A 12,499-nucleotide genomic window follows, 5' to 3' on the forward strand; every position below is an offset into this window, starting at 1 on the left:
GTTGTCTAGGGCCCCTTTATATTTAATGATAATGGACAGGCATGGTGAGAAGGTAGCTGATTTCATCCTCATATATATCTAAAGTTTACTGGAGGCGCTTATCTCTCCCTAGACTAGATATTTACATTTCATTTAAGTGAAATTGAGATGGATTCCCAGCCAAAGACACATAGTTGCTTGATGGTTGCTTTCAAAATCCATGGGATGTACACACCTAAATCTTGGCCAAAGAATCAAAAGGACAAGATAAGAAATATCTTTTAAAATAATTACAGGGCTTGAAGTCAAAGACACATGGTGAGCAGGCACACAATTCATACTAAATAGGTTTAAGTATTTCCAAGTCATGAAGCTGGGGCTGGAGTAAGCTAGAAAGTAGCACTTGTGTTCAGATACCGAATTATATGTTAATGAGGAGAAAACAAACTGATCAGCCAAAGTGGTTGGTAGATAGCATTTTAAAATTAGCAAGGTAGTAGAAATCCTTGGTGTCTGTGTTTAGTTCTACCTGAAACAAACCAACAGACTTACCCTGTCAAGAGCACAGAAACAATCTGAGAACTCAACAAGGATGAAATGACAGGGAAAGAATGCAGATGACACTGCAGGTGACACATGGAGATGATACTGGTCAATAGCAAACTGTGTTGAAAGGGAGCTAGCAGAAACACCCCTGCATGGTCCTTTTGTCTATAATATAATTCTTGCTTGTGATATCTCTGTGACAATATGGTAACAGAAAAGCCTTTTGCTTTCATTTTTCAGAAGAGTGAGAAGAGGAAAACCAAAACCTACAGCTTTTCTTCTGAACTCTTTTGACTATTTGGCAACTACTTTCTAGAAAATAATACTCTTTATATTTGTTTACCTACCGGTCAGGTCAGTCCTACTTAGACCTCAATGATGAGGAAGGGAAGATCAGGGTAAAAAGGGAAATTAACAAATGCGAAATATATGTTTAGAGAGTATGATGTCAAGGCACTACTCTTTTCTCAAGTGGCCTAAAGCCCTTTCTTAGAGAAGAAGGATTCTGATTTTGGATGTACCCTAGTGCCAGCATGCAGAGAGTTATTTCAGCCTGATATCTGCAAAAATGAGTATAGATCGGTTTTCTGGTATCTTACATATGATCTTTACTGCAAGATGCTGTATCATCCACTCTTTGCAGCAATAATCACCTCCAATATTTTTCTGAGGGTTTCCATCAAGAGAGTACTCCTGGAGTACGAGATCCCTCCATTTTCCAACACAAGAAGAAAATGGCTGATTCTTGCTGCCATCGGTGGTGAAGTGACAAGAGGAAGATTCATCTCCCACAATTCCAGTGTGCAAGGGAGATCCAACCTGTTCTTCCTCCCCTTTTTGCTCACAGTATCTACACAGACAGTCTTCCAAAGAACTTGAACAGTTAAATTATTTCAGTCATTTAACATCTCTCTCCTCAACAGTACAATTCAGTGGACTCAAAGGCCTGTGGCTGCATATTGTAATCGCTCCCATTGCCATCCCTGCTGGTGATGGATGGACATCATGGTGAAGAAGTCAGTGTTCACTGTACCTACAGGTTCATTTGAGCTAAACTTCTGCAGTAAAGTGGGTGACACTTTCCTGATGGAAGCCCTTACGTGCAGCTGATCGATGATCTGAACTGCGATGGTCTTTCCTAGATATCCTTCCACCTGTTGCTCTTTCTCTTCCTCTTCATCAGACCGTCCACAGTATGAGCTGAGATTGTCATTGTCTTTGAGAAGGAACATGGCTGGCTCTTAAGGGTCCTGGTCTCTGGCCAGGCTGAAGCTGAGGAAACATAACCACTTTGTAAAAACTAACTTGTGTGCTAACGTTAACCATCCTTTCAAGATCTTCTGTGCCTACTGGCCTTATGATTTCTCAGATACCTAACACATTACACGTACCTACTGAGGCCCAGGCCTTTTCCTCCCATCCTTGCTTCCTTCCCGCCTAACCCCAGTTTGCACACAGGTACAGGAAGGACTTTCACGTGGCTTTGCTTTTCGCAGCACCATAAACCAACGTCAACATGCTCGGACTCTGCACCATCTTTCAAAAGACAGACGAAAGAGGCCTTTCGCAGGCATGCTGTGACGCCGGGAATGCGGCTGTTGTGCCTACCTGATCTGCTCTGCCTCTCGACTCTGCTGTGCCGACAGATTCCCGAGGGACTTCGATTCTGCAGCTCAAGAATGGGAGCAGCAGAATCTTCAGCAACAGTTAGAGGGGAGAGCTGCCTAGTCATGCCTCTGTGTCTGCTGGGGCAGTTGCCTCCTGGCTTGCATTGGATGACAGATGATCGTGAGGCACCTGAGAAGAAAGAGTTTGCATCAGTTTGGCTGTAAACTCCCTGGAGGAAAGCGGGGCTTTGAAACACTCTGTCAGTGAAATGCATACAAACGATTCAGCGGGAGAAAGGAAGCACACTGCAAAAATCAAGGTTTCAGCTCTGGTCAGAATAAAGTAAATAAGAAAGTAAATAAATACTTAAGTCTCTCCCCCCTTATAGAAAAAAAGGTGCTGTATGAAAACCAGTCTTTCCCCTGAAGAAATGAGAGCCCTATGCTGCAGTATTTTTTTAGCCCCACGGCTCCATCCATAGGGTCTGAACAGGCAAAGGAATTTGTACTCACGTGGGCCCCTTCCTGAGCACTGACACTGAATCAGGCAAAAGGAGAGGTCACCATTCTCCCTTAGGGTGGAAAGGAGGGCTGAGGAAGCACTACCTCCCGGGGTCAGTGGTGACAGTCTCTCCAGAGGAGAGCTTCCCCTTTCCATCCTCCAGAACGATCCTTGAGACTCTTGTATGGAATGAAGCCACGGCCACTGACAGCTCTTTTGGATGAAGACTTCTGCTAAACCATTGAAGACACCAGTTTTAAGCCTTTACATGCACCAAATCAGAATCTCCACATCTTCAGAGAAGTTGCTTTTTCTTCTTCTGCTAGGTGCAGACAACACCGAGATGCTGCATTTCACACAGAGGCTGTATAGACGCACAAGGCAGCTGACAGGACCCAGGTCCCAGAAATACCAGTGGTACCAGATGAAAAGTTTGCTAGTGAGAAGGACACCATATTTTACACGTAGGAGCTTGAAGGACTGGATTAAGAACCAGCAAACAACAGAAAAGAGTGCAGTGCTGGAATCTGGCAGTGTGAGCCTGGTGATCTTGCATGTACTCCTGAATTTATCGAAGGTGTCTGTGTAAGAGGTCAACACATGAGCAGCGTAAGAGAGTCCTCTTCTCAGAAAGTCATCTGACAGGCCGTTTTGGTAAATAAAAATGTGTGTTCGTGGTCAGCTGAGATCACCCACCGCTCATTTTGCAGCTGCTACTTCAACTGGTGACCATCTTACCTAAATTTACGGAAGACGCATATACCCAGGGCAGCCACTGACTTTGCCATGACTTGGAAGGATTGAATTTGACAATCACACCTATTTCACATTGTAAAGAATACAAAAATAGACACAAAGCCCATGTGTAAGGTGCCAGATGTGCAACAAATACAGCAGACATCTCAGAGGGCAGCATTCTTCATTACAACGTGAGCCATTAAAGTACACTGTGCAAATAACTCCATGCCAAACAACATAAAATTATACTCTAAAGCAAGGACTGTATTCAAGATTCAAGAGAATGCATGAATCAGGTCAACACTTTTTTGCCAGAGGAAGTTCAGAGGGTTCATATAACCTTCAATGAACTTAAAGCTATGTTTGGTTCACCAGGTCTAACTACAAAGATGGCAAAGGAAGACAGACATGTATAGAACATGGTATTATACAGAAAAATCCTCTCTCAGCCTATTTAGAACCTCTAAGGTCAGTTTTTACCCACTAAGTAGACAAGCAACTGAACCAGCAGCTAACCCCCTTGAGATGATCTTTCTCAAAGATGCTCTTCCCTTTTGTCATCTGTCCAATGATGGATCTCTGACACAAGAAGGATGCCCAAGTCCAGGTCCCACCTTACCACATAGTTCCACAAATGTCAATCAATGCAGTATGCAAGCCACAGTCTATGACAGTAGACCCGCAAAAGTCAACTTTGAAGGATTAAGACCTATATGATGTCTAAGTGCCATATCATCTCTTTCCATTTTTTATGAGCATTACTCTCTGCAGAGCTTTTTAGAGCCTACTAGATATTTTCAGACCTTTAAAAAGCCATTCACCTTCATATATTTTCTTTTTAATGGAGAAAAATAATGATCTAACAGCCACACAACTCCCCCCATGATTTTGTTCTACTCCTTTCATAACTCCAAGTGTTACTCCTCCCACTTGTAACAAACAAGGATAACATTACCTAGGTACTTTGTAAACATGTTGCAAGTCACTCTGAGGTTGAAAAGTGCAGTAGAAATAGCAGCCCTGGGCCATTCACCCCATTAGAAGCAGCATAACACCTTTATTTGACAGCTGAAATTTAGTTCCAGCCTCCACGGGATTAAGACAATCAGTACTTTTGGGGCTAAATATTCAAAAAGGCACTTATGAATTTTCAGGTCCCCAACTTAAAGAAGTTTTATTTTCAGAAAGCGTTTGTTGACTGCCTGTCCTCAGAGAATCAGCCACCAAGGTGCCTTGACCCAAATCACTACTCACTTTGATATGCATCATGTAAAGAGATTTCATTAAGCTGAAAGACACATGCCACATCTCAATTCAGATATAATTTAGAACAAGATCAAGATTCACATCACACTCAGCAGAAGTCTAGCAGATGATCCGCAACCAAAATTTCAAGGAAACCTATTTTTCCTCACATGCAAAAAGAGCTGAGTTATTTATATCTGGTACAACAAAGCAGCATCAATCTTTTCCTGTACATTGAGAAACCCAGCAGTTGAGACCAGAACTGCAATCCAAGAGATTGCATTTAATCGACAGTCACTGCTTGATTTACTGAATTCTTCTTCCCTTATGCTTGAAAGTAATCAGATAGCAGGGCGATTTATCAATATTTCATTGTTACAGCTAGAAAGCCCGGGCCAGCTAATGCTACTGAATCTGAATGTATTTTAAGGATATACTTTGACAGGCAAGGTGAATAGATATATGCTGGGCTAACTTAGCCAAACCTGGTATCAGCAGCAAGGACGACAAATCACCATTTACACAGTTCAGCAATGAAACCTCACACGTGTGCAATGTTACCCCACATAAGAGGAAGGGAAGGCAGAACTCATGTAACTCAGGTTCTTTGTCTCACACAGCCATTATCAGCTATCAAGCAGGGATCCACTAAGACCCTCCAAATTTAGGGGGATCAAGAGCACTGAACTTCCATATACCTTCATAAATCCCACATGCTTATGGAGACCTCATGGTCCTCTCCAGAGAGGACAACAGCAGGGTGCTGCCACAACTTGCCATGTGCAAATGGAGAAGCAACTATGCACTAAAAAGGTACTATAAACACCTCCTCCACAGCAAAGGTGGAGTGACACTGCCTGGGTCAGATTCATTTGACTTATTTTAGATGTCAACCTTAGGATGAGAAAAATAGTGCCCTGGGACTATCTGCATCTCCTTATGACTATACAGGGAATAACAGAATCATAGAATGATAGAGTAGTTTGGGTTGGAAGGGACCTTTAAATGCCATCTAGCCCAACCTCCCTGCAATGAGCAGGGACATCTTCAACTAGATCAGGTTGCTTAGAGCCCTGTCCAACCTGACCTTGGACAACCATCCTGAGCAGAGATGTCTACACTGGGTGGGACTTTTTACCTGACTACTTTACCTGACCTTCTTTTAACCTGACTACTCGATGTAAGAAGTTGCAACAGATATCTGTAACTCACTGTGCACAGAAGCCTCATCCAGTTTCTGTAGACCGACACAGTCAATGTCGAGCATGAACACAGTTCATGGCTTTAGCAGAGATGAATCACAGGCTGAGAATGAATCTACATTTTGGGCATCATTTGATATTTTAAGGGAATGCCACCGGAAGAGATTGGGAAAAAAACTAACAAATAGAAAAAACCTTGCCAGACTGCCAAATCTTGCTGCTAGAAGTGTTCCTTCATTACTTGGAGGTTATAATCGAGTATCAAAGCAACACTCAGCTCATGGTATTGACAAAGAAGGGAAGGGAGAATTGGAAAGGATCACACGTGATTATATCAAGCATGTCTTAAGGAGTCAAATCCATCCGGATGATTTTTCATTATTGGATAAAAACAAACCCCCGCTCTTTCCCATTTTTAAAGATTATTTTTAGTTTATTATTCTCTTTCAACAAATCTTTTTCCTTGCCCTGCAAATGCAAATGCTTTATAGCATGAGAAGTAAAGCTACTTCTCTGCATATGGAGACCAAAGGGAAACCAGCAAGGGGAACCTGTGGCTTTCCACGTGCTTCTAACAAAGTCTGTCCTTGTCTTGCATTAACTATTATATACTTATCCCAGTGTACTTCAATTTAGCAAGGTAATTATGCTTGTGACTGAACTAAACCACATGATTAATATCACTGATGTCCATGCCTTTTCAAATTCTTGAGCACCCTTGTGAGTCCTGGCTGTGGGAGGAGGTGACCACCACATGCTGCTGCTGCTCTGTCCATTCAAACCAGGAACCTGCAGCACACGCCTTGTCCTGACAATCATTTTCATCATCCATCTGTAAACTATGCACAGCTCCCTTGCCCCTTGACCCTCTGAAAGATGTGATACATGACTTGTGGCTTTTTGTTCATATGCAGGTTTCCATATGAGGCTCACACAGTGAGAAAATATGTCTTCACCTTGGCTAGAAAAATCGCTTTGTTGTTTTGAAGGGAGCTTGGAGAGAAGGGATTATGCTTTGAGGTTCAAACCCAACTATTTTCAGATTATCTTCATGTATATGACATATTTAGCATGTGACAGCAGTGCTTGGAATACAAAAAAAACCCATGCCATTTCATTTGTGACAACTTTTCTTGTCTGAAAGTTCTCACTAAAAATGGATCAAATGGACTGCCAGCAAAATAATCAATGCAACATAAAAATGCAGCCCTGGAAGTCATTTTTATGGCTAGGTCATCACAGAATTGATTTTTTTTTCTTTTTCTCTTCTTTTTTAACCAACTGCCCTGATGGAAATTTAGAACCTCTCAAACAGGTAACTGAATTCCCTTCTGAAAGCCATCCGTGCATTCATGACACTGGATTACCGACACAAAGTGTTGGCTTATTTAGAGATAGCAACATCTGGCTTGCTGGTATATGCCAAAATACATACTCTTTTTTTGATTACACTACTAAATCGATGGTTAAATAGGTGATGCAAATGAGCTGGACAGTTTCTTTGTATTATGTTCCCAAAGCCCTGCAGAACAGTGGTTACCTGTGGCTACCACTGTAGTCAGGAGAGAGACCGGCTTTTCCAAGAAGTCAGTCAAGGCATCTACAATCTACCTTTTACTCATTCAGTATGCTTATTTAACTGTGTCCTCAAAATCTCAGCTCCTAATATGTCATTGTTTTTGCATTGACAAAATGATGTCTTCATACTACTGCTGCAGAAACAATTGCTAGGTTTTAACAGATGGATGGAGGTAGAAGTCAGTCTGGTGTTATGTGGAAAGTACGTCAGTTGAACGTTCCTGCTAAATTGGGCACCGGTGAAAGAATTGACAACGTTTCCTTTACACTGCAACGTTACATGTTAGAGTGAGCATCCACAACGATGACAGACTTGCTCGCACATCACAAGCCTATTGTTTCCAGCAGCCTGTACACATGCGTGCATTGATACTAGTCAGTTCACGATCGTGAGGGCTGGAGACTTTCGCAATGAAATTCCGGTTTTAATGCCATGCAGTAGGGAGAAGATGATGTGAATTTTGCGGCCAGGGAAATATCGGATGCACATGGCCCTACAGAAAAGGGGACTGAGTTGCACTGCTATTGGTAGAGGTGGAGAGAGCTTATTCTGTCCATTTTACAAAACAAAATCTCATTAGGTTGGATTAGCCATGGCTTTAATTGGATTGTTTGCTACTGTTAGCACACAACGGGGGGCAGGCCTATCCAACACTATCAATCCAATGGCGAGTTAGGTCCATAGCTTATTTTCAGCCAAAGGGACTGCCTGTAAAATCAAATCCTGCCCTTCCTTGTGCTGGTGTAAACCCACAGCAACTGAGTACAATCAGCAAGGCTGTTCTGGGCATACACTAAAGTACCTGAAGATAATAGCTGACCCGGGAAGTTAAAATTCAAGGGAAAACTCTCCCCAACTTTTAATGAATTCAGAACCAGCAGTTTAACTCAGGACATGAAGCTGTAATTACATTTACTAAACCCAAGCAAACAAACAATAGGAAGGGCGTCATTGCAGACAGTGTGCTCCACAGGTTTGAGGAATAAGTATCTCTTGTTAAATGAAGAAAAAACATTTCATCATGTCTCAGGCATTTGGACACAATGTTCTTCATTTAAACACATCCTTCCAAGACACTGCAATGGTGTCTGTGTATTAGAGTTATGCATGTGTGTCCCTTCAGAGCAATGCCTTGTTCATTTACTATTTGCTTGTTCTGGAAGTTTTTATGTTTGAAGGGGATGAGAAGGTTACAACAAATTTTTTTTTGTCCTAGGGGAAAACAAGATTTTCAGATTTTAATGAAAAACAAATGACTCAGTGATGGTGTACAGCATTTCTCTTGTACTATGATTAACTATTGTCAAGAGCAGAAAGCAAAAAAGCAGATATTTTTGTTGTAGTTTAACAGTGACATCCATCAGCAATTTCTGCCAATTATCCCTTCAGTGTCTGTACCCAGCCCTTCACTTCAAATCAGCAGACGGCAACTTCACTCACAATTAGCAATCTCAACAACTTCCATGTGCCCTCCTATCCTTGCTATAAAGTGAACAAAGAGGCAGCAAAGGGAGTAAATAACTTAAATTTCACATCTTATAACGAACTTAGTTCCTGATCAGGGATGTGTCACTCTAGACCCCTGCATGTAATTACCCTTGCAGACGGCCAGTTCCAGCCTAATTGTCAGGGGAGGAAATCAAACAGTCAAAAAAAAATCCCCCCTGTACACAAGAGTCATGTCTTGTGCTTAGATACGAAACCTCACCCATGCGGCTTCCCACCTCCCACTCCTCTGACCACCACCAAAGCTCTGCGCTCCGGATCGAAACACACACTGCAATGGCAGGGCTGCCGTCTCTCCCTGTTGCACCATCAAACACCTGGGGAAATAGCACCTTCATGTCCCATGTCCCACCTGGGGAGAAGGAAAAATCTGACCACAGTGACTGTTAAGTTCCTGAAAAATGGTCTCACGGCAGAGACAAATGACAGAGATACCTGTCAGGGATGGTCAGGGTATATCTGACTCTGCCTTGGAGGAGGGATGACCCAGACAACTTCCTGAAGTCACCTTCCAGACCTGCATCTCCTTGGCTTTATGATGGTAACTCTGTTGGGACCTAGTCCCAAGGTGCTAACTTCTCCTGATTTAAGATCCAGACCACTGAACAGTAAGGCCGTGCACCTTGATTCCACTTATAACTAGGATCTGGAATAGAAGCACAACAAACTAAACCAATATATAAACAACAAGAAAACCTGACAATAACCAGATAGACTGAGGATGCACCATTAAATGAAAAAGAAAAGACGTGCCCAACTCTGCAAACTGCAATACCATAAGTCAGTTTTGAGCAAAAGAAATATAAATAGCTAATGAGAAGGAATTGAGTGCATCCGTATCTAACTCTATGAGATCTGGCAACTTAAGGAATTCAGAATTAAATTAAAACAATCAGAATCAGGCAGGACCATCTGTGTATGGTCCACGTCAGTTGTGAAAACAACCTGTGATTCTACTTGGTCCTGGCACTTCCAGCATGTATTTGCTCCCAGCTTTTTTGGTTGCCACACAGAAGATGGTTTTGGACTGCACTGCCAATACGGAAGCTACATCATGCTACTGTCCCAGTGCCTGATATGATCTGCTAGATGAAATGTGCAGTCAGAGCATTAGTGACATCTGTTCATATAAAATTCAAGGTCTGGGAAAGGCCCCAACAAGACAAGGTGTAGCATTTGTACACACTAGCTGTGCTTGGAATGGAAAGAGGGCGAGATCTGTACACAAAGTACATGCAAATGCACTATGTTATTGTTCGAAGAAGCAGCAGTAGTAATAATACTGAGATTTAACACACATATATTGAAGAGGGAAGGAGCTTTCATTTACGCTCAATACAGCCACGTCATATGGGTAGATACATATATGATTATTCACCTTTTGCAGATGAGGAAAGTGGGAAATAGTTGCTAAATAAGTTACACAAAGGCATCTACTCATGCTATGGTTGACTCTCATCTCCCCAGATCCCCACAGCTGCCTGCTGAAACTGGGGTTCCTGTATTAATTGCCATATGCTTGATGCCTTGGCTTCTGCATGCAAACCTGATAAACACTTGCAAGTCTGTAAATCCATCTTTCTGCACATCAGCTACATGTTCTTCTTATGGAGAACCTGCTCTGAGATGGATGCTTTCTGGGCAAACCAGGGAATATGATGTGCATAGTCTGCATCCAATCCTGTGTCCTAAAACTTCCAACTGGGGACTGCAGCACAAAATGAATGCAGACTGCAACATCCATTGTGTTCAACAGCTGCAACCATTAAAAACCAAACAAACAAAAAAGACCTTTACAGGAAGCATATAAAGGCTTTGCTGGGTGCAAGCAACCTGCAGACCGACTTTTTCGGCAGCCCTGACGCATGAGCATAACGGCCAGCTGTCTCTGGAGGACTTCTCAACTTGTTTCTTACTGAAGTAAATGGCTCCTCTTTGTATTGCCCTGGATCAAGACCCTTCCTCAAAACACATAAAGACAACTATTAAAAAAAACCCCCTCTATTCAAATCTTTGTACCACTTGTTCATCCACCTACATTTTACTGAAAGTATATTTAAAAGCACGGAAATATTTTTTCCCTGGCTTTTTTTCCTCCTTACTCACTTTAAGCCAAGATGACTTTTTTCCCCATTCTCGTTTCAACATAACTCAAACAAATTTATCACTGCCTCTGTTTAAGCACTGACAAGGAATTCCATTGATTTGACGCCAAAAATAATACACCAGCACCAGCGTGAGGGTATCAGAACAGATCTTGGGGAAAAAAGTTTATTTGAGAACATCTGTAGTGGAACTGGCAGCTGGCATATGTATTTTGAAACATACTAGCTACATATATTTTAAAGTTAGTGGGCATGACATAACATATTTAGAGTTTGAAGGAATGTAGAAGAAAGTGCTGCAAATGAAGAATGATTTTTATATGTTGAAATCAAAACTCCTACAACTTCTACACAAAACATACATTTGGAGTGGAATATTTTGGACTGAATTCTGCTGTCGGAAACTTTGTTGACATCTCCATTTGCCTTGAAAAACAAATGTGGTGTCAAAATGTCATGCTTAGCTGTGATGACTCTGGAGTTAGAAAACACTTACCTCCAGTAAGGTTATGAACATCTCCTCCTTCAGCACAGAACTTTTCCCATGCAAAGATCCTCTGCTTATTGCTCCTTCCTTACCCATCAGGACACTGTACCCAGAATGAAGCCTGGGAAGGGCAGGACCAGGCACACTAATACACTCCCTCCACTACCTATGCAACTCGCAAAGAAGTCACATGAAACATTTTAAGACCCTTTCACACCATGAACATCTCGGAGGGCAACTTTCTGGCTAAGTGCTGCTGGGAAAGCCAAGCCAAGCTGCCCTGGTGCTGCAGAGGAAGAAGAGGGCAGCGTAGAGGCATCCAGAAGTATGTCTGCACCCCGGTGTCCAGCCAAGCTAAGCCCATGCCAGCAAATGACTCTAGATCACAGGGACGGATCCAAAACCCAATGCAGTTCCTGGGAAGACCAACCGATTTTAGTGAGCTTTGGCTCAGCCTCTGAGGAGGACGATGGGGGTACTTCCACACCATACTACTCTGTGAGGAAGGAGCCGGACCATCAGATGTTTTTATTCGGGTGAAACCAACACATACCTGTCTGAGGGAACAACCCCCAGGGACTTACAAGTCCCCTTATTGCAGCTCCAGAGCAAGGACTTTATTTTAAGCTTTCGCTTACATAAACAGTCCCTATGAGACCACCTCAATAACAACTTCTGAATGAGTCCTTCGAACATACATTTAAAGGGATATCCTTCGCTGCAAGAGACCTATGAGACTTTCTTTTCCCCAGATGTGCTTGACCAGACACCAGCTCAAGCCAATTGTAGGATTCATTGGCCTGGGATCAGACCAGCTTTTCACCACTTCAGCACCAAATGAGCAAAAGATAAATGCAAATCATTTCATTCAAAGCTGCACACCATCCCATTAAAGAAAACCTCTGTTACAAACTTTGTAATAAATTAGACCAGATGCACCTCCAGTGCTTTTACAATTTATACACTTTACTCCAAAAATAACAGGTTATGAATCTCCATAAAA

At 42.3% G+C, this 12,499-nt stretch overlaps 1 protein-coding gene across 4 annotated transcripts in view; it reads right to left on the minus strand.

Moving 5' to 3' along the window:
* The window catches only part of SLC35F4 (solute carrier family 35 member F4), a 127,135-nt gene that overhangs the window by 21,702 nt on the left and 92,934 nt on the right, over window positions 1-12,499 (minus strand). For 2 of the 4 annotated variants that reach the window (XM_069783142.1, XM_069783144.1), the window contains one exon: window positions 2,134-2,322. The exons of 1 other annotated variant lie outside the window; for it this stretch is intronic. In XM_069783142.1, coding sequence (XP_069639243.1) covers window positions 2,134-2,322 — 189 coding nt within the window. Of the gene's footprint in view, window positions 1-2,133; window positions 2,323-2,645; window positions 2,811-12,499 lie in introns of those variants that run through there. One more of the 4 variants, XM_069783146.1, reaches the window with a different exon arrangement.

The sequence above is a fragment of the Haliaeetus albicilla genome, chromosome 5, assembly GCF_947461875.1.
Source record: "Haliaeetus albicilla chromosome 5, bHalAlb1.1, whole genome shotgun sequence".
Classification (NCBI taxonomy): domain Eukaryota; kingdom Metazoa; phylum Chordata; class Aves; order Accipitriformes; family Accipitridae; genus Haliaeetus; species Haliaeetus albicilla.